This window comes from Gorilla gorilla, chromosome 1 (assembly GCF_029281585.2).
Source record: "Gorilla gorilla gorilla isolate KB3781 chromosome 1, NHGRI_mGorGor1-v2.1_pri, whole genome shotgun sequence".
NCBI lineage: Eukaryota > Metazoa > Chordata > Mammalia > Primates > Hominidae > Gorilla > Gorilla gorilla.
In genome coordinates, this window is record NC_073224.2 from 19,552,324 (window position 1) to 19,575,589 (window position 23,266).

The 23,266-nt window shown below is 47.2% G+C and overlaps 1 protein-coding gene across 3 annotated transcripts in view; it reads right to left on the reverse strand.

Annotated features, from left to right (window-relative positions):
* Positions 1-2,188: 2,188 nt before the first annotated feature.
* Positions 2,189-23,266, reverse strand: part of C1H1orf198 (chromosome 1 C1orf198 homolog) — a 32,245-nt gene continuing 11,167 nt past the window's right edge. For all 3 annotated transcript variants that reach the window (XM_063707757.1, XM_063707760.1, XM_004028568.5), the window contains 3 exons: positions 20,465-20,515; positions 8,448-8,990; positions 2,189-4,977 (listed from right to left, as the gene is read on the reverse strand). In XM_063707757.1, the coding sequence (XP_063563827.1) occupies positions 4,921-4,977; positions 8,448-8,990; positions 20,465-20,515 (651 nt within the window). In that variant the 3' untranslated portion in view covers positions 2,189-4,920. The remainder of the gene's footprint in view (positions 4,978-8,447; positions 8,991-20,464; positions 20,516-23,266) is intronic.

Sequence of the window (23,266 nt, forward strand, 5' to 3'; positions counted from 1 at the left end):
CCTATTACAATCTGGTCTTTAATCCATAGAACTCACCTTCTACATAGTGTTGGGTAGGAATTCACATTTACATTTCTCTGTGCAAATTCATCCACCCGTATAGTGAGAATCCTTCCTTTTCCCTGCCAGTTTGTGGTGCCATTTTGATTGTAAATTAGGTTCCCAAAGATACATGGCTTTGTCCCTGAGCTCTCCATCCTGTTTCATTCCTCTAGTTGTCTGTCCTTGTACCAATACCCACAAACTGTAATTCCATGGCCCTGTAACATGTTTTCATAACACAGCAAGCCACCCCTACCTCACTTCTTTAGTGAACTATTTCTCTGTTTATAACTTACAGTAATTTATCAGATTTCTCAAACTATCCAACTGGAATTTTTATTAAAGTTGCACTAACTCTTGGGAGGCTGAGGAAGGAGAATAGCATGAACCCGGGAGGCAGAGCTTGCAGTGAGCTGAGATCGCGCCACTGCACTCCAGCCTGAGCGACAGAGAGAGACTCCACCTCGAAAAAAAAAAAAAAAAAAGTTGCACTAACTTTATGAGATTATTTGGGAAGAAGTAACTTTTTTTATATTGTTATCCCATCCAGGATTATTCAGATCATCTTCTAATTTTTCTATTTAACTTTTAGGGTTTTCCTTAAAGAAGTCTCTGCATTTACATTGATTCCTGGACACTGTATTTGTGCCTGCCATTATGAGGGGTATTTTTTTGTTTCTAGTTCAAATTACTGCTTGTTAGGAGCTGAATTGTCCCACCTCCACCCCAGATTCCTTTATGTTGAAGTTCTAACCCTCAGTATCTCAGAATGTGACTACCTGGAGGCTGGGCCATTAGAATAGTAATTAAGTTACAATGCGGTGGCTAGGGTGGGCCCTAACCCAATATGACTGATGTCCTGATAGGAAGAGGTTTGGACACAGACAGCACAGACTGAGGAATGACCTTGGTGAGGACACACCAGGAAGAGGGGCCTCAGAAACCAACCCTGCTGACATTTTGATCTGGAACTTCCAGCCTCCAGAACTGTGAGAAAATAAGCTTCTGTTGAAGCCACCCAGCCTGAGGCATTTTGTTATGCCTCCCTAGCAAACCAATGCCCTGCTCTTAATTTTTAAAGTTTATCTTATATCCAGGGTTGCCCACTTGTTTTCTACCGAAGTTTAGGTGTGATTCAGAATCACTGATTTCCTCCTAGGGAGCTCCCTCTTGGTACCCATGTTCCCAGAAAGCTGGTAAGTTCATCAGAAGACTGCCTCGGAGCAAAAAAAAAAACAACAAAAAACTCCCAGAAAAGGCCACGAATGGTCCCACCCTGCAACAGCTAGCATTCTTGTTCCCCCGGATTCAGCATATTCCCTCCCTGGCTGGAAAGTGCTGAATACACCCAGGTAGGTTTTGCCTCTATGTTGGTAGCTCCTCCCTCTTGTACAGAAACACCTTTTTAAAAGATGTGTTAGTAACACATACTGAGTTACTGCCAAACCTAGAAGCTTGGGAGCTATTTTGTTTCCTCTCATAATGTGTAGATAGAATCATCCAACACTGATGACCCACAAACTTCATCACAAATACTGTAGGCCACTAAGTCGGCAGGTGCAATTACTCACTCTCCCAGAAACCTCCAGTCCTGAAAGCAGCAAGGTTTCAGGACTGTGCATAAGTTAGAAGTCTGCCAACCTAAGTGAGCATTTTTCACCATTTTCAGTCTTAAAAGCTTATTTGATATGAAAAATTAACATCTCCTTAATCTATAGTTGGTAATTTACCACCTACACTTTAATGAATGGAATAGGACTGACTGGCCATGTTTTATTTTGTATGTCTATTCCCCATCCTCCCATAAAAAATCAGCTTTAACTAGATGCAACATGAAAGCTTTCAGGAAGGCAGCTTTTCAGAGCCAGTCACTCAATACAATAAGCTTGTCTGGAAAGCCTTGCCAATGCTTCCATTTCACCCAAGGGCTGTGCAAATGTCCCCCAGGACAGAGCCCACCCCTCCTGCTAGCAGCCATCACCTCCCACAAACCTGCAGAGAGGACCGCACCAAGACTGCAAAGCAGGCTTCCAGAAGTGGCTTAAGCTAGCTTTCACTAGCACGAACCCCTTTTTCTCTTTTGTGTTCAACTGCAATCATCTCCATAGGCTTCCTGACACCAGCAGAGGCCCATCACAGACACAAATAGCATTTTTTAAATGGCTTTATTAAAGGCTACAAGTATAAAATATGACTAAGTTACAAGTCGTCAGTAAGAATTTATTACTTTTGAAAATGTTAATTAAAGAAAGGGAGACGCAAAGAAAGGGAGGCTCTTCCTGAAATCCACACAGGGGGGTGCGGCTCAGATGGGTGACAGACCCCCGCTGTTCCCAGTGGGGCAGCACCCCCAAACCCAGGGGGCCAAGGGAGGGGCTCCCAGATGAAACAGAGGCTGGTTGCTGATTTCTTGGGGGAACTTTTGTAAAAATGAAGACACTGAATCCTTGAGCTGAATCCCAGGTGCAGAGACTGGTGGGAGGTGGAGAATCCAAAATCACGCTCAGGTTTCTCCTGAAAAGTGTGTATTTTGTAAAAAATAAATATAAACTCCTGGTTTGAGAAACTCCCTCCTGATGCATGGGAGGAAAATCATGGCAAATGGAGAGCTAAGAAACCATCTTCGCATAGACTTTGCCCAAGGTGTAGAGGAAGATCTGCCAGTCAGGCAGGATGAAGACCCACACATGAGCCTGTGTCCTCCAGGTCGTCCCTTCTTCCAAAAGCACAGCAAAGCAATACAACTTGAGGACTCCCTCCAAGATTTCCTAATTTTTGATTTTACATTTAATCTCAGGAGGCTATACCATTAAGAAACATTATTAGAGTTATTGCTGGGTGCTGGGCCCCAGACGATACTAAGTGAGGCAGAAGCTTTCAATAATTCCTACAGCCCTCAGCACCAAGAAGAACTTGGAGGGAATATTGGGCTTTTTGAGAAAGTGGGAAAGAAATTAGAATTTCTCCCAATAGAAGAGGCAGATCACCTTGGCCTACTGTCTAGGACACAGGTCTTTCTTCTGTGCTACACCAACACTACAGAATACAAACTCATACATATACATTTGCTACCATAGGTTCTACAACAGCCCCATGCCCTCCAGGCAGAAGGTGGAGGCAGGTGGCCGCTGATTCTGAGGATCCCTGTGTGAACAGTGCCGTTAGCCCTGAGGGGAGCTGGTGCTTGCCCAGGCTGTGCCAACTGGGATTTCTAAGCTCCTTTTTCCCTCACCACCATGGTGAAACCTTTTTTTGCCTCACATATATCAACTATACTTAAATGGTACAGAAAGAACCAATATTTGAAAAGTTACAGTAAATCACTGAAGCAGAAAGATAAACTATACCCCAAGGATCCAAATGAGGTTTAGGGACATAAAGCAATTGGCAAGAACCAAACCAAAAGTTGGCTATGCCACAGCTTTGGCAGAAACTTTCCTGGAGGTGATGAGGGGTTGAGGTGAGTTGCTATGTGCTTTATTTTGGAGCCAGATAAAATATTCTGGAAATCATTTCAGAAGGTCCTATGAAACAGGCATTTTAAAAAAAAAAAAAGAAGAAGAAGACACACTTTGGTATTGAAACCGAGCGCTCACTGGCAGGGGTTGCAGAGATTAAGGCTTCAGGTGAGAACGCAGTGATGGCAACATGGAGATGGCGCCATACCGGGCTTGAGGCTCTGCTCAGACGCCTCCTGCAGGCTCACACGGCTCAGGGGCCACTGGGCAGGGCAGCCTCTGAGTGCAGCAGCTTCCCTAGGGGAGGTGGACCACGTTGTACCACTGGGCAGCCTTGGTGTCTGCACCAGCTCCAAGAGATACTGCTGCTCTGACACCACGCAGGTCTCCACGGGCACTGCTGAGTTGACCGCAGACTCCACTCTTCCACTTCTGGTGGTGGTCAGGGCTGGGGAAGGTCCGTCATGACGCAGCCTGGCTAGCCCTTGGGATAAAGAATGCCCACTGCTCCCAACAGTCCCATGCTGGAAGACTCTAACACAACTAAGCAGAAGAGCCCTGTCCTCCAGCCACACCTGCCGTCTGCCCTGACTCCTGCAGGTGCCCAGTCCGGGGAACAACCAACAGGTCACATAAGCAACAAGAACTTCCAAGAGGAAATGGATATAAAACCAAGGAAAGTGGTAGCCCCATTGTTGATAATCTAGATACAAAATAATGAAAAGCTAATACAAAACTCTTTAAACATGCAACTCTTTTTAAACAACAATCCGTACTCTGAATATGTATCAGAGCAGGTTAAAGACTACACTGCTACATACCCACAGTCTGTTCCCTGGAAATGGCGTGAGGGTAGAGGCTGGCACATGATGTGAGAGACATGGCTTCTGCCAGAGAAGCCCCGGACAGCTGCGAGCGCTGGCTGAGAACGTCGCTGGGGGCCAGTCTTTCCGGGGTCACAGCCAGCATGCTATGTCATGGCTGATAACATCACCCTCAATCACCCACCAAAAGGAACCCATACGGTAAAAAGCGGAGGGGGGAGGGGGAATAATGGAGAAGGAGATGGAAATCACTTATATGATTTTTGTGACATGGTTGAAACACATCCTTTGAGGAGGGGGAAAGTTGGGTGGAGCTGGGAACAGAAGTTTTATTTACAAGATCTCCTGAATTATTAACAGACCTTAAAAATTCCAAATGTAAAACTTCTGTTATCAAATCACTGAAAATAGCATATATATCTGGTTCTACCAAAAAAGAAAAAAATCTGGCAATATTGACCAGTTTCCAAATGATTAAGAAAAGAGTGCCAAGAAACCAGTAAAATACATAGGAAAAGGTGGCCCTTTTTATCCTCCTCCACCACACCACTTTGGAAAACATTTTAGGGTTCTTCATTGTATTTTTCTAATACATTTTACCAATTGTCCAGAAAATCAAATCCCGTCTTCAAGACGACATTACTTGAGCTGACCTGTAGAAGGGACAAAAACATGGAAGTAAGACGAGCCTTTTTTTTTGTTACGTATAATCTAAAAACAGCATCTCATTTAAAACGACCCAGATAAAAGAGCCTACTTCTGTCTCAGAGGTTCCCTGATCTCAATTTATCTCAGTGCTTGAAATCAGAAGATTAAATAAAGTTCAATGCAATCTATACTCTGCCAGCATCCAACACTAACCCCTCTCCAACCCCAGGCATGTCTGTGAGCAGCTTACAGACCTTACAGAGAAAAGAACAATGTCTCTGTATTTTTCTATAAATCTTTTCTGTTTCTGAATGACAGCCATGTTTAAATTTATTCATCCTAAATAAGAGAACAAATGATAAAGATATTCCTTCAAATATAAAACAAACATCACACACAAACACAACAAAAAAGAACTTGTAAAGTTGAGAAAGTAAACATAGTGTGGAAAGAATGTGAAGCTTATTTCTTTCAGATCTTGTGAAAGGTTATGAAGTGATTTTCCCAAACTCTAAGCTCAGCCTCCGGGGCTCAAGCGATCCTCTTGCCTCGGCCTCCCACGTAGCTGGGACTAGAGGCATGCACCAGGCGTGCACCACAAGGCCTGGTTTAATGTCATTCTTCTTTCAGGGGAAAGGGCTTGACTGACAGGTCCCCTCTTGTGAGCATGGGCTGTCTCAAGCTGCTGCTGTTTTCATAAAACTTCTGACTGGCTTCCACTCAGCAGCCTGTTTCTGATGTCCCTTTCCTCCAGCCTAACACCGGCAGGCATTTACCTGGTGCGCCAAGGTGTTCTTGAGCAAAGAAACCTTGACTCTCTACCCTCCAAGCAGCCGGCCAGCAGAAAATGCATACATGGCAGCAAGAGCAGGCAATGGGCTAATGGGCTCGCCCTTGACACCTGTCTCAGGCCCAGTTTGGCTGCATGTGAGACTGGTGCAGAGTGAGGCAAAACATGCAGAATGGAAGGGGTGCAATCCAGTTTTCCTTGTTCTGGTTTCCTTCCAGTTTCTTAAATGCAGTGGCATTTCACTGTGCTTTACTCAGAAATCTGTTCTCTCAAACGAATTTCATGTGCTGTCTCCTACTCTCCACTGCCCACACAGAAACACGTTCCTGCTTCTCTTTAGAGTGGGGACTATCACCTATTTTATGGAAATACTTCCTTCAGAGGAAGCCCCCAGTGCCGAGTCTCAGAGAAAGAGTGCTGGTTAGGGAGGCAGGGAACTGAGCCTGTCTGTAAGGAGGAGCTGATGGGCGGGAGGATGTGAGACAGAAAACAGAACGGAGAGACGGGCAGGTACTGGAGAAGGCAGGAAACGAGAGGGCTGAAAGCACTAGCTTAAGAAGGTGCAGAAACACGAAGAGAAGGACAGGCTAGAGCACTGATGTGGAGCCGAGGTGGGCAGAAGGTACTAGCACCGCTGGATCCTCCCTCCTCGGGAGGACAGCACATGCAGCCATCTGCCGAGGGAGGTGTGGAAGCACTGGAAACCTGCTCTGGGGGACATTCAATGTTATCAGTGATGATCTCAACTCAACAACAAAATAACCAAAAATTTAAAAATGGGCAAGGGACCATTGGACATTTCTCCAAAGAAGATACACAGATGGCCAATAAGCACATGAAATGAGGCTCAACATCATTCACGATCATGGACAGGCAAGTCTAAACCACGGTGAGACACCACCTCATACCCCTTCGCATGGCACCAGCAAAGACACAGAAAATAACAGGTGTTGCAAGGGAGTGGAGAAACGCGAACCCACGTTGATGGGAATGTAAAATGACGCAGCTGCTGTGGCAAACAGTATGCAGGTTCTTCAAAAAAGTTGAAATAGAACCACCATGTGATCCAGCAACTCCACATCTGGGTATGCACCCAGGAGAAGGGAAAGCAGGGGCTGGAAGACTTATTTGTACATACACGTTCACAGCAGCACTATTCCTAACAGACCACAATAGCCAGAAGGTGGAAGCAACCCAAGCGTCTGCCGATGGATGAGTGGATACACAAAATGTGGCCTAACCACACGATGGAATGTTAGCCTTAGAAGGCAATTCTACACTTGCTACAACATGAATGAGCCTTGAAGACGTCACACTAAGTAAAATAAGTCAGTCACAAAAGGGTAAATACTATATGGTGCTACTTATACGAGGTACCTAGAGGAGTCAAATTCACAGACACAGAAAGTGGAATGGTGCTTGCCAGGAGCTTGAGGGGAGGGATGAATGAGAAGTTAGTGTTGAATGGGTCCAGAGCTTTAGTTCTGCAGGATGAAAGGAGTTCTGGAGATGGATGGTAGTGATGGTTACACAGCATTGAGAATGTACTCAAATGCCACCAAATTTATACTGTAAAATGGTTAAAATGGTAAATGTTTGTATATTTTACCATAATAAAAACTTTTAAAATTCAGTATATGGGACCAGCCCAAATGCCCACCAATCAATGAGTGGATAAAGAAACTGTGGTATATATATACGATGGAATACTACTCAGCCATAAAAAGGAATGAATTAATGGCATCTGCAGCGACCTGGATGGGACTGGAGACTATTATTCTAAGTGAAGTAAGTCAGGAATGGAAAATCAAACATCATATGTTCTCACTCATAAGTGGGGGCTAAGCTATGAGGATGCGAAGGCATAAGAATGACACAGTGGACTTTGGGGACTCGGGGAAAAGAGTGGGAGGTGGGTGAGGGATAAAAGACTACAAATTGGGTTCAGTGTCCACTGCTCGGGTGGTGGGTGCACCAAAATCTCACAAATCACCACTAAAGAACTTATATCACCAAATACCACTTGTTCCCCAAAACCTATGGAAATAAAAAATTTAAAAAATTAAAATTAAAAAAAAAAAAGAGTGACCCACAAGAACCAAGGAGTCTCAAGGGCCAGAGGAGGCCGGGTGAGGCTACCATGGAGGAAACTGCATCCTGGGCTCACTCCTCAGCAAGGCAGCCAGGAGCCCAGCGAGGCCCACAGAGGGGCAAGACCCAGTGTGGCCTCTCAAGTGTGTCTGCCCGCCTTGCCAACAGGCAGCTCCCCTGGCCCAAATCCAGACCAATCCTAAAGAACAGACCACTGCCTCTATGGACAGCTCCCAAAAAGAAGGCCCAACACAGCCTTGAGCTGTGACAGCCCTGGGTGCAGCGCCTTCCAGGGGCCTCTTCTGATAGCAGCCCCCACACACGGGAAAGCGCAGTGGGCCACGGAACCCTGACTGGTAAACAAATTAGGGCACCCAGATGGACTCGCAAAACTTGTCTTGTTGCATATTTGTTGGTGGCTCAGCACCCTGAGCCTAGGCATCCTCTGAGGAAGAGGCAGGGGAAGAAGGGAGGAGGAGGGAGAGGAAAAAGAGCATGGGCACCTGTGGCCTGCCTGCTTTGTGGGGGACCCTCTCGGTTGCCGTGGAATAAGGCACCATCCCATCTGAGGACACGTTGGTAAAGGCCACTCACCTGTGCAAACTTGGGTTCCGAGAACAGGGTGTCTTCCCCATCGTCCTGCCTGACGTCAGGAGATGGCAGCTTCCCCTCGAGCTGGGAGGGGGCAGCCTCGTGCAGTGCACTGCTGAAGGCCTGGACAGGCTGGGGTCTCTCACGTTCAGTGCTCACGTTGGGAAGAGGACGCTGCTCCTGACGGAGGGTGCTGGGCCTTTCCACCTTGGCCTCCCTGTCCTTCGGGGCAGGTTCCTGCCGGTAGCAGGGAGGCAAGACCTTTTCCCCCTTCTCCATGGACTTGATCTGGCTAGGGGTCAGCGACTGGAACTCGGCCTCAGGCCCCTCCCCTCGGGACCGCTCAGCATTGATCTTCCAGAATGACGCTTCCTCCTCCTTCCTGGTGGGGCCCAGGGCATCCAGGCTGGAGGACCTGCTGCCTTGGGAGGACTTGAGGGCCTGGGAGCCCTGGGAAGCTTTGGACAGTGGTCTGGGCTCACTGGCGGTGGTGCCGTTGCTCGGCTCCTGGATGGATAGGGCAGAGATACTGAACTCCATCTGACTCTAGGGTGGGATGTAAGAAAGGACAGAAAAAAGAAAGTGATCCTGAGAATCGACCGTCACAGGTGTGCCAGCTCACGCACCCCTCCTCAGCATAAGGACGCACACCAGCCACACACAAGTTGTTGCCCATGTGCTGGAACTGTCTGTCCTGAGTGGTGGGTATGGTCAGGACTCCCGTTGCACACCTGAAATGCATCAGAAGCTTAAATGCTAAGGCCGGGTGAGAGAGTGTGGGTGGTGGTCCCCTCCCAAATCTCACGTTGAACTGTAATCCCCAGTGCTGGAGGTGAGGCCTGGTGGGAGATGTCTGGATCATGGGGGCGGATGTCGTCTTCATGATAGTGACTTCATGGCTTGGTGCTGTCTTCATGATAGTGAGTTCTCATGAGGTCTGGTCATTTAAAAGGGTGTGGCACCTCCCCCTGACTCTCTCCCTCTTGCTCCTGCTCAGCCATGTGAGATACCTGCTCTCCTCCGCCTTCCACCATGAGCCACAGCCCCCTGAGGACTCCCCAGAAGCCAAGCAGATGCCGATGCCATGTTTCCTGTGCAGCCCGCAGAGCCGTGAGCCAATTAAACCTCCTCTCTTTATAAATTACCCAGTCTCAGGTATTTCTTTAAAACAACTCAAGAACACACTGATATACTCCCTCATGCACTATGCTACATGCAGCTCAAGATATCTGAGTATTACCGATGAGTAAGGGCTCTCTGCTTGGTAAACAGGGCACCCTCCTGTCTCCTCCAGTGTGGTTCTAGCACCTTCCTGGCAGGTGACGACCCTCATTGGGAGGATAATGAGGAAAGGTGCACACTGCAACAAAAGGCCACATCGCAGCCAGGGTCAGAACCCAGCCTCAGATCACAAACACCCAGGGGGCAGGGCAGGGCCTGGCACCCATCACAGCCTATGCCCCACATCTGAGCACCCACAAAATGCTTTCCTTGATCTGGATGCTGCTAACCACAGTGATCTCTAAAAATGACACTGCTGAGCTGTTTTGACCAACAAAATCATTACATGGCAACCTAAACCTCCTCTTTGGAGTAGAATGTTGTCTTCCAAGCTCTGCAGAACAAGCAATTTGTAATCTCAATCATTTCTAAAATCAATTCTGAAGACTTCTCCCTTCCCTCACCATTTCTACTCCCTCATACTTCCCTGCCTCTTTCTAAAATAAATTAATACACCAGATGTGGTGGCTCACGCCTATAATCCTAGCACTTTGGGAGGCTAAGGATAGAAAATCGCTTGAGCCCAGTTTGAGACCAGCCTGGGCAACAAGTGAGACCCCTTCTCTACTAAAAATTTAAAAAAAAAAAAAATGGCCAGGCATGATGACACACGCCTGTGGTCCCCAGCTACTCAATATACTGAGGTGGGAGGATTGCTTGAGCCTGGGAGGTCAAGGCTGCAGTGAGCCACGATTGCATCACTGCATTCCAGCCTGGGCAATAGAGCAAGACCCTGTCTCAAAAAATATACTAAAAATAGGCCAGGCACGGTGGCTCACGCCTGTAATCCCAGCATTTTGGGAGGCCGAGGCGGGTGGATCATCTGAGGTCAGGAGTTTCAGAGCAGCCTGACCAACACGGAGAAACCCCCACTCTAATAAAAATACAAAATTAGCCAGGCGTGGTGGCAGGAGCCTGTAATCCCATCTACTCAGGAGGGCTGAGGCAGGAGAATCGCTTGAAATCGGGAAGTGGAGGTTGCGGTGAGCCAAGATCACGTCATTGCACTCCAGCCTGGGCAACAAGAATGAAACTCCATTTCAAAAAAAAAAAAAGAAAAGAAAAGAAAAAAGAAAATATACATTAAAAATAAATAAATAAATAAATAAATAAATAAATAAATAAATAAATAAAAGTAATAAAACTACATGACAGAAAGTTTGGGAAATAGAAAAAAGAAAAAGAATCAGTCACAACCCTTCCCTCCTCCCATAATCACTACTGCTTTTTGTTATTTCTATGTAACCATCTTCATATATGTGTTTTATGAGGCTGTAGTTCTGTTGGGCATGTGATTTGGGGTATTGCTTTTTCACTTAATCATAAGCATCATCCATGTTGCTGTATGGTCATTATAATCATTATTTTTAATGGTTGTAAAAATATGTCACACAACCTACTTAACCGTTTTCTTATTAACAGACAATTTGCTATTTCTAAGCCTTGTTGTTATAATTAAGGTTGCCATAAACATCTTCATGCATACAATCTTTTCCCCATTTTGGGTTAATTTCTTTAGACAGATTTCTAGAAGTGAAATGTCAAAATACAAACAATTTAAACCTTTCCTTTTTATGGTTTTGGATGCATACTATCAAATCTGCTTTCTAGCGGCTGCCCCAATTTCTAATGCCACCAGATGTACAACAGAGTAGCATTTTTAGTCACTGAGTATAATAATTTAAAACTGCCTGTGCTAACTTAAGATACAAAACATGGTTCTTCATGCCTTTCATGCACAGTCTTTCACATAATCAATGGTCTGTTCAGTCCTTTAAGTTTCTGCAGACAGCAGCACTCTCCCAGGATTCTCGCCAATGGGCAGGTGCATATTTGTCAGGGCAAGGATGGAAATACTACTTTTCCTGTGTGAAGTGCAGGTCCTATACATAGAGAGCGGCACATGCTCTCTGAGTCTGAGATTTCTAAAAGTCCAGCTTCTGACGGCTAGATGTCTTCCCTCCAGCCTTGGGAGATGAGATCACGAGGCCATGAAGAATTCAAGTTTAAAATGCACGCCTAGGCTGCCCTGAAGCTCAGTGTTACAGGAAATAAAACCCATGGGCTGGACGCGGTGGCTCACGCCTGTAATCCCAGCACTTTGGAAGGCTGAAGCGGGCAGATCACGAGGTCAGAAGTTTGAGACCAGTCTGACCAACGTGGTGAAACCCCGTCTCTACTAAAAATATAAAAATCAGCCGGGCATGGTGACGCATGCCTGTAATCCCAGCCACTCAGGAGGCTGAGGCAGGAGAATTGCTTGAACTCAGGAGGCAGAGGTTGCAGTGAGCCAAGATCGTGCCACTGCACTCCAGCCTGCGCAACAGAATGAGACTCTGTCTAAAAAAAAAAAAAAAAAAAGAAAGAAACAGCCATCAAAGCATTGGTTCTCTGGTTAAAGACAATGTAGATTACTCAGTGTGCCTGATGTATCAGGACTGTTGTTTCTAAATTATTATTATTTTCATTCTACAAATGAGAAAACGGAGAATCGGAGTGATGAATTAAATTGTCCTAGGGTCACTAGCCCATTAGGAGATTGTGCAGCTGGGATTTCAACCTGGATCGAGAGATTCTAAGCCTGAATCCATGGCTGGGCATCCCTGCATTGCAAAACAACAGGTGGCCACCAGGTATGACATCCATGGAAGCTGCCGGGAGCAATGGACACAGTGGGATTTCTTTATGTATGTGTGTGATCTAATTTGATTTTAAAGGACTGTTTCTGAGTGGTGCATTCTGAATACTCTGCATATTTCCAAATTCCACAACAGAATACAGAAAGACTGTGGGATAGAGATGATAGTTTCTTGAAATAGGCAAATCACTAAAAATGGCTCAGAAGTGGGGCCCAACTCAGGGGACAAAGTTGACTTTGATCTGGAAATTGTAGTGTAAGGAAGGCACTTAAAACTGAGCACTTCGTCAAACCCCAGGCTTTTTTAGGATCAGCAATTTCTACCATGGGTGTCCTTGCTAAGAAGCCTCTAGAAGGTGAGACAGAACTTCCTGTGTACGTGGAGGGCAGCAGTGGGCAGAGCCAGGGATGCTGGGGGGAAACGCCCGTCACAGTGGTTCCTGGGCTGCTTCAGGGGCGCTGCGGAAGGGAACCGAGCAGCACTTAGCTGGGTGTGACCTCCTCAAACAGAATGACAGAGGTCACTCCCAGCCCTGCTTGGGTAACAGGAGACCTGGAGCCCTGGCAATAGCTCTTCAGAGGAGGGTGTCATCTGGCTAGAGAAGAGGGCTTTGCTGGCAGAAGCAGCTACCTAGTTTAGGGGGTCTGGAGGTGACTATGGGGAAGACAAGAACTTAACAAAGAAAAAAGTTCTAAGTCTTTTTCCCTATGTATGTGTATGCTGTTCATAATTTTGCAAATAACGTATAACTACAATCTCCTTTAACAAAACAGCCCTGATGATCTCATGAAGGCAGGGAGTAGAAGAAATAGATACTGCAGGCTGGGAAGGGTGTGTGGGTAGGAAGGGAATGAAGAGAGGTTGGCTAATGAGATAGAAGGAGTAAGTGTTTGCTCTAGTGTTCAACAGCAGAGCGGGGTGACTACAGTTAAGTGTGTTGTGTATTTTGCAATAGCTATAAGAGAGGATGTAAAATGTTCCCAACACATAGAAATTAAAAATACTCAAAGTGATGGACACCCCAAATACCCTAACTTGAACATACAGTCTCTGATTTCACAAAATATCACATGTACCCTATCAATATTTCAAAATATTGTATATCGAAAAAAACCTGCCCTCGTCCATCACCTGCTGGGTGCTAGGCCTCTTCCCCACTGCTTTCCCCAAAGGAAAAGGGTTTGTCATCTAGAATTTCTAAACACAAACCTTTTGGGGTAGAGGGAGAATCTTTTTTCCTGTCTAGATCTGACTCTGCTCAGCTCTAAAAACTCCAGGAACTATAATAAAAACAGACTCTAGCAGGGCCAGGTGGGGGCCCAGGGGAGATCAAGCCCATCTCTCAGGAACTGCAGCCCATCCTGCCCAGGGACCTGATTCTACCCAGGGGGGACCTATACTGGTATCTGTGCACACAGCACCAGGACAGAGCGAAAAGTGGCTCCAAGCTCATTTTCGAAGACACACTGACATGCAGGCCATAGGAAGGCAGAGCCCCTTTTGCCATTTCAAAGTAAGTTTTACTGCTTTTTGCTTCGGTGACTCCACACTGTTGGCCACTCCCCATCTCTTCCAGTCCAGGGCACAGCCTAGACTTTCCTAGAACAAAAGTCCATTTTCTACAGGTGTGGAAAAAGAGCTGGGCTCTTGAGAAAGGAGGTCATGCCAGCCCTCTCCCACGGCACTGAGCAACAGGGAGCCAGGGCTGGCGGGAGGATGAGGCTCATGAAGGGGAGGAACCCATGGGCCATGGGACGCCAACTCATGGGCGCTGGCCACAGACAGAAAGCCGGGGTTTGGGGATGCAACTTAGTGGTCTTCTATAGTCTTTGAGACAGGGGAGATAGGAGAGTCCACAAGGAAGCCGTCCCTCCTGACGGCAACACTGAACAGCCCAGCCTCAACATCCCAAGTGCCCACGGAGGCTCTGCTGGGAGGGCTCCCTCCAGCCAGGCCAGGGCTGGGCGTCAGTCACCCCATGCGGGGAACTGGGTCTCAGTTGGCCACGTCTGTTCTAAAAACAGAAGGACCACAACTGAGCCCAGTGTCTATTTTTAACGTCCCACTCACTGAAGAGGAATGTGTAATATTTCAGTAAAAGACGAGTGCAGGCTGCCAAAACTAACTGTTTGGCTTGGCAGCCTCGGACAGATCTAAATTGTTGAGACAAAGGCTACAGAAGCCTTGTCAGAAAAGATCATCATTTACTGGAGCAAATCCTAATACATTCACCCACCACTTAACATCTATTCTTCCCACCTCCCCTCCAAAGAGGGAAGAGGAGGAAGATGAGCAGGAGGACACGAAAAACCTTTAGAATCACAAATTTAGTAGAAGTGGCAGCTGACAGGGACAAACCCAGGGGCCCAAAGAGACGGGGCATGAACGTAAGCAAACAAACATCCACCCCGTCAGCCTCTAAGGCAAAAAACACCAGCCAGGGAGAACTCAGCTGAGGCCCAACAGGAAATGGGTGCAGAGGTGCACCAGTCCCCAGGGTTGTCAAGGTTAAGGGACAAATAATTGTGTCTGCCATTCTGGGCTCATCATCTCACATGGACAAAGATGCACCAACAAGGAATTCATCAGCACGAGCCCCATTTTTCTTCTATCACAGTGCTTCCTAATGGTAACAGGGAAGAGGGTAACTCTGGAAGCTGCACAGGGGTTAAGAGCCCAGCCCTGGGCTTAGGACTGCCTGGTTCACATCTTCACTTTATGCCATGGTTTCCTCATCTGTAAGGTGGGTTGCTGTGAGGATTACACTCTGCAATGCAGGGAGGATGCTCAGCACAGACCTGGCACGTGGTGAGATTCCTGATTGGGACAACTGTAAAAAGAGGATTTGTGTCGAGTCTGGAGGGCAGGTGGGGCCTTCTCAGGTGGATGGGGGTCAGGGGACAGAGCAAAACACTGAGGTCTAAGAGAACATGGTCCCTGAGGTGGGTGAGAACAGAGCCTGTGGGATGGCAGTGCAGGGCTGAGGGCGGGGCTGAACGAGTGACGCATCGTCCCACACACATGGAGAGCAGGGAAAGGCCGAGAGCAGAGGCACACAGGGGTCTGCTGTTGTCTCAGGAAGGGGTGAGGCACAGCCCAGAGGAAGGGCAGGAGGGAGGGAGGGAACTGCTGGGCAGAGATGGGGGTCTCGGTGAGGAGCGCAGAGACCAAGTTGCGGGTGGGTGGATGCAGCCCCATGGTGTCCTGCCTCTCAGAAGCCCCGTGACTGGTAGTGAGGAGGAACCACTGAGCAGAGCCAACGAATCCTCTATGTCCAGGAACATCCTGCTGGAACAGCCCTTCTGTCCCACCATGGGCAGCAAAGCCCTGAAAGTCACAGATAGACCTGAGCTCCAATTGCTCTCCGCCCACTCGAACTGCCAGGCACCTGACCCCCTGCATCCTGGTGTCCTGACTCACAGCGTGAACAGGGACACCAGCCTCCCAAGGGTGAAAGAATTCAGAGTGCACACACATCCCTATCATGGGCACAGCATGGAGGAAGGGCCTGTGCTCATAAATGCTTATGTGTCTTCCCAAGGAGGCGTCTGGAAGGCTTCCCTACTCTGGGAATGATCTATATTAGCCCCCCGAGATCTTTTGATACCCATGAAATCAAGGAACCGATCCCCAGCCCAACCTACTTACTGCCCTAATAGGCAGCTGGACATCAGGTGAAGGAAGGGGGTAGCCAGAAAGGAGAAGCAGCCAGACAGCTTGGGGGAGGGGCAAGGCTGGGGACAGGGTTACAACGCCCAGCCAACCAAGAGCCCAGCCAACCAAGGCTGGGGATGGGGTCCCAAGAGCCCAGCCAACTTCGAAGGAGGGCCTGACCTGCCCCAAAGGCACTTTCTCCTCTGAATTCTCCAGCCCAGACCGCCTGGGGAATGTAAAGAATCCTCTCTCCACTCCCTGCCTCCTCCTGTCTGGAGCCTTCTAAGTGCTGAGTTTTTTCCTCTGGAAATGGCAGTAGCATGAGACAGGAATGCAACATTAGGTCCCCACTGGCCCCCTCTCCCCCAGCACGCCTGCCAAGCTGATAGATGAGTGGAAAAGATGACAATCACGACCACCCCCACCCCTTCTGGGACCGGCAGGCCTCCCTTCTGTGATGGAAGAAGTCTGGGCAACAGAGGCACCACAGCCAGGATCAGCCTCAGAGGAGGCAACCGAGGCAGGGTGGACAGGCTGGAAAACCAGGCGGGCGCACAGCTGCTACTGTGAGGCTGCAGCGAGCTCTCCTGATCAAAGCTGCGTTGCATGGGGGCAGCGACCACAGGTCCCAAGCACAACCACAGCTCATTCTGTGGAGGTGGAATGGTCATGGGCTGGCCAAGAGAAAGGAACCCATACAGAGTGCAGCAGTTGGGTGAGAAATCAAAAATCCCTGCGATTCTTAACTCTGCCCATGGCCGTGACCTTGGGTCAGGCTTACCCTTGTGTAGGTAGATTCGTCAGGGGATGGAGAAGTCAGAGCTGGGCACTCTGCTGGCATCCACTAAATGTCTGTTGAACTGAATAGCCGAAGAAGGGCATGAGGTTACATCTACCCAACATGTGTACAAATATGGGTTAAACGTATGGAGAAAATGACTGGAGTGACTCAGTGGCTATAGCTTTTGTGCTGAGTGAGATTTGCCACCAAACACAGCTGTCCACTCACTGAGCTGTTGTTCGAGCACAGAAGTGGCATATGCTCAACTCTGGGCCTGCAGCATAATGTCTGACATAAACGGGGTATACAATAAATGTCTACTGGAAAAAAAAAATCAATGAATGATTTCAGAGACAGAAAATAGATGGTGGCTGCCGCAGGCTAGTGAGAGTGGGGGGCAGTCATTCTTTAATGGGAACAGAGTTTCAGTCTTGCAAGATGAGTTCTGGAGGTGTGGATTAGCTTGACTTAATCATTCCACAATGTACACACATATCAAAACATCTTGTTGTACATCATAAATATACACAATTTTTCATTTGTCAATTAAAAAATAATAATTTTTAAAAAGAGTTCTCGAGATGGATGATGGTGATGTTTGCACAAAAATGTGAATGTACTGAATGCCACCAGACTATACACTTAAACATGATTAAGATGGAAAATCTTATGTTGTGTGTATTTTGCCACAATTAAAAATAAAACTTAAAAAAATCAATGAGTGATTAATTAAAAATGGAAAGAAATGGCCAAGGTTAACCAAGGAATGAATGACATCATACAATCTTAGATTTAAAATGGGTGCAAACTCTCTGCAGCTCTTCTATCAAGAGGTGCAGTCTCTTTCCTCACACATTGAATCTGGCCTGGCTTGTGCCTTGATTTGACCAGCAGAACAGAGCAGAAGTGATACTATAAAATTGCCCAGCCTAAGCTTCAAAAGAGTCCTCGTAGGCTTCCGTTCCCGCACACGATCTCTCCACCTCTGTGTGAAGAAGTTCAGGCTGGCTTGCTGGAGACATGTGGCCCAGCTAACAGCCAGCACCAACCAGACACATGAGCAAGGTTCTCAGAGCACCCAGCTCCCATCAGGCGATCAGATGACACATAAGTGATCCCAGGCAAGGCCAACGGAAGAACAGTCCAGCCGAGTCCTGCTCCGATCATTGACCCACACAATCATGAGCACATAAAATGCTGCTTCAAGCCATTAAGTTTGTTATGCATCTATAGAGAACTGATAGAGTGAGGAAGGCATCAGTTGAGAGGTAACAAGAAATGGGGTCCAAGTCTCCCTCCAGTCCTGCAATTGGAGATTGGGGGGTCCTACCTTCACTAAAGCCACCTCCTGTTTGTGGCTCTCCAATGAGGATCTTATAAGCCTTTAAGTCCTAAGAAGAGTTTGGCAAATCTCTTCAAGCAGGATGGCAGGGCACTCCAGGGTTAAGACTAAGGAGGAATGAGTGATGGGCTTTTTAAAACTCAGCACTGCCTAGTGAAGGAGGAAGGGAGAAGGAGAAGGAGCAGCTCCCTTGCTCTCCGAGATACCCTCTATTTTGCCCCTAGACGTTTCTAATAGTAAACTATAGTAAGTCTGACCTCGAAAGATCAAACAGGAAGGTGAGGACACAGAGTGAGCCCAACAGTTTGTGAAACAAACTGGAACTCTAATCTAACAGGAATATGAAATGAAACTGCCAACTCTGAGCTATGAAGACTACACTTTACTAAAAGGATGCAATTTATGATGGGTGACACATATTAACCGGATTTTAGCAAGCTTCCTCAATTTACACTGGTTCCTAAGGGACCAGATATGCTGGCATCTGTGGACAATGAGCCTCTTAGCACAACTGTGATTCAAGTGGACTGTACTTGCTCTCTTTGTTCTCAAGACCTTCGCCAGGCACCTGTTTCCCACTCTGGCCCCAGCAGCTGTGCTTGTATCAGTGGCCACTCTGGGAGCTGCACCATCTTGTTCCAGAATGTCATTTATGCCAAGTTAATAAAAGATGAAATGTCCTGTCCCACAAATAGCTGATTCGGGAACATTTAACGAGGTAAATTCTTAAGAGAACAGATATTCTCGTGGGGAACATGATGAGCTTAGGTCTTAGGACACTTTAACTATTTTTTACTTTCCTTTGCCTTTATCACTATGATATCATCAAATACAGACCCAGTCCAGGAAAATCTGCACTGCTTTCTGGGTCACCATACCCAAGGCTGCTCATTTCCAACACACAGAGAATCTATCTGGCTATTACTGCTAGATATCATCTATAGGATTAGTGCTTCTCACAATTACCCATTTTGGGAGCCCATAGAAGAGGAATATTGAGGGCCCTGGCTAAGAATCAATGTAATGATGCACTTTTTACCCACTTATGACTTCCTTTACAATGTCAGTAGACACAGGATCCAGTGTTGGATTTAGAAGCTATTCCAATTGCAGGTGGCTCCTTAACATCTTGTGCTCTCTCCCAAGACAATGCTGGTCACCCCTGCAACCCGTACCCGATCCCTAGGGAGACTACATTAATGCCATGCCTTCCCCAAAACCACCTCTTAACTCTAACACTCATCTCAACTGTCCCACGCTCCCACGCCCTGAGGCCAGCTCGCTTCACCCAGGGCAATTGGCAATAGCTTACTAAATACTGTCTGTGTGCCAAGAACAGTGCCAGCTGTCCTTGTGTCCATCTGAACCCTTGGGCAATATTTCATTTTAAGACACAGTCGCCAACATGAGGGCCTCTCAGGGTCCTTCATGGACCACTCTGGCCCACCCTCCTCATAGGCTTCCTGCTGGGATGAGGGCTCTGATCAGCAATGATGTGGACAAGTGAAAAACCAAAAAACAAGTGCCTTGAGGTATCAGTATTTAAAAACCCTGATCTGCCCAGCAGTCCGAGCCCTATTCCAGGCTCACCGCCGTCTCTGTCTGTAACACACTCTCATGACGTAAAGAACCCTCCAACACACATCACCAAATGTTCCAGAATTCAGAAAATCTTGGTCTTTCATTTCTGTCCCTTGGGTTAAAGACACCTGTCTTTTAGTCATTTTGCTTATGAATATACTTCTACTGGGGCAACTTAGGAGATGGGGAAAATGAATTAAAATCAGTGAAGCTTGATGCTCTTAAGCAACTCTGGCGATGATGATGATAATGATGAAGAAGAAGAATGACTGGGAGACAGAATTAGTGATCCAAGTTGGATGAATTAGCTAAATGGATGTCTATGTCTATCAATCAGCTCGTCACCTCCCATTTGCTCAAAGCTTTGTCTTATGGGGCATCTCCCACCAAGGTGCTAAGTGCTGGGGACCAGAGGTATGAGCAGAGACAGGGCCGCCAAGAGGGCTGGCCCCCTTAACCAAGTTGGCCGGGAGTCCTAGTCAATGGGCGTCATGGGACGTCATTGGACCCTGGCAGAAAGCACTACTACTTTGAACTCACTATCACCAAACCACACACAATAGTTTCCTAATTCCTCACCATGCTCCTCCCATCCTCTCCTTTTCTACCAACAAGGGACACATCCCCTGCAACCTGGCAGTCAGGGGGCTGTCTTCTGAGTCCATCAAATGCTGAAAGAAAAATATACAACTACTCAGTTCTTTTTAAAAGAACAAATAGATCTAAATTTAATCCAACTTACCTTTGTTTCCCAGGAGAAAGGGGCAGAGTGCTCATCTTGCCAAGTTAGATCCTGAAATAAAAAATCAAGAATAAGTCTGAAATCCAAACCCAGACATACCCCATGCAAACATCCACCCAGGACCGTGGGGGAACCAAAACTCAGGAATAATCCCAACTCCTGGCTCTAAACAAGCCTGATGCTTTGACACTCTCAATATAATCCGCTGACCGTCTTGATCAGATTGCTCCCTCATCTTTCCCGCTAAGGCTGCCAGACACTCCCCTCCCCAGCCAAACAGCCAACAGGGAATGCCGGTGAGGCCCCCCAATGGACTCAGACAGATGAGATGAGTAGGAGTGGATGAGGGCTTGATGGTCTCAGCAGAATCAGGCACAGACTCAGCCCTGAACAATGATTAGCTGTGTGGCCATGGGAAGATGACTTAGCCTTTTTGAGCCTCAGTTTTCTCATTTGTAAAAGCAAAATGATACTTCCCTTGCAGGGCTGTTGTAAGGATTAAATGAGGTAATCTGGGAAAAGAATGCCAAGCCATAATCTGCCAGTCAATGCCAATACAGGAGCTCCCCTCCTCCCCAACAGGCCTACCAGAGAGCTCGAGGGCATGGATCAGCAGAATCAATGAAGAAAAATGCCAGTGTAATCCATGTGACTAATTACAACAAGAACTCTGAAATCACTCCCCACCCCCAACAAACAGAACAGGACAGAAAGAACCCTATAGAACAATCACTACGAATTTGACCTTGGATCCAGTATGTTTTGTTCACTGGCCTGCACAAATGACTTGGGGAAGCCACCTTTCCTTATATCCCACCCTCTACCCGCAGTTATTCCTGTGCTAGCAAATGTCTCATCTGTGTCCAGCTTCGATTGGGTAACTTTTGTTTGTTTGTTTGTTTGTTTTAAGAGATGGGGTCCCAGTATGTTGGCCAGGCTGGATGCAAACTCCTGGGCTCAAGCGATGCTCCTGCCTTGGGTGTCCAGAGCAGCTGGGACTACAGGTGTGCACCATGTCTGACTGCTTCTACTGGGAACATATTTTCAGAATGAAAAATCAGGACACATTGGGTGATACAGGCTAAAATGGGATAAAATATTTTAAACAGAGATCATATCCATATCTCCCCAAAACTCCAGGTGATTTATGTCCTTCCCTAAGTATCCCTGGATAACTGTCTTCTTCCCACCCATAGGTACACTGACTCTGCGCCCCTAAGTCAGAGGTCTGGCTTCCCTCTCCTCTACAGGGCAAACCAGTTCTGCCCACAGACCCTCTTCTTTCAGCTTTTGACAGAGCCTCCGCCACTCCAGCTTAGCCTCAGACACTGGGGGCAAATGCCAGGGCCCACGCAGGGGGAGTGCCTCACCAACACATAAGTGTACACATTCAGCCTTCCAGACCCCGAGTGTGCGTTCTCTGTGCAGACGCCTCCTAACATGAACGGCCAGTGGGAGGTCAGTCTTTGAACTCGAATAACGAAGGCATGCCAGGGTCTGGGCAGCTGAAGGCCTATTCCCAAGAAGCGGGGACAAGGAAGGAAGTGTGTGATGACTCCCCAGCACAGCCCAAGCATGGCCAACCCTAGATGACAGGGGCAACAGAGCAGGGCCTTTGTCCGCTTCTCTATCCCCAGTGCCCGGAAGACTCAGCGACTGCCTGTAGCGGATGCTCACTCACTCTTTGAGAATATGTGAATAAACAAACTCTGCACAATCCCGGATCCTTTCACAGGTTGATTTTCCCCCACAATCACCCGCTCCCAACACTCACACTCCCCCAAGACTTCCCAATGTGGGGGCACAGGCTCTTCACAGCTCTTGGCCCCAGGAGGAAGAGCCGGCCATCAACAGGGTAGAGATCTGGTTCTGTGTCCTGATGGCTGTGCTGTGTGCCTTGGCTCTGTGCAGTAGAGACTGGTACATTTGTGGCACAAATACTTCACATATGCTGGGGATAAAGAGCAAGGAAAACCCAGAGAGGAGACTGTCAAAAGGCCAGAATCCAGGTCTTTATTTTCCCAGGAGTGCATATAAAAGGACTAAATATATTTATATCAGGAAAAAAACACCACTAACAAAGATACTAGGTATAAATATTAAGAATTACAAAAGTGAGGGAAAAGCCCTACAAACTGGGTTAAGCTGCATTCAAGTGTATCAAACAGTCAGTTCTGAGAACCACATAGTGTGTGCAACTGATGACCATGTGCACAGTAAGATGACCCCCATCCTCAGAGTGTTACAGTCACTGTCCTGTAACGGTATTTGCTTATGATCCTGACTTCTGAACTGATTGGTGTGCAGTGCCTCATGGCTGTCAAGCAAAACCTTTAAAAATGAGAGGAACCACTGCCTTTTTGTTTGGAATTTCAGTTAAACTCAAGTCACTTCCCAATGCACAAACTTCATTCCTCCAAAAATGGAAATGGATGCCTGGAGGAATGTGAGTTACCAAGTCTTTGTGATTAGATGTCTCCTAGCAGAGGCAGAGGGCCAGCCTTCAGCTCTAGGAGGCTCCTTGTCCATGTCTCTGTGTGCATGCTAGGGGTACAGTTGAGCTAAATAACCAAAGTCCCTAAAATCCTCAGAACCCTCTGAGTTCCATTTAGAAGCAATCAAACCAAGAAGGGCTTTGTTTTCACATGGGAAAAATAAAAGAGGCCGATGGAATGTAAGTATCATTTATTCTAGTTAATCATTCATTAACTCTTCGTGAATAAATGATCTCTGCACAAGCCTGGATATTTTCACAGGTTGATTTTCCTCCCCAGCCTCCACACCCCACACTCACACACCCCC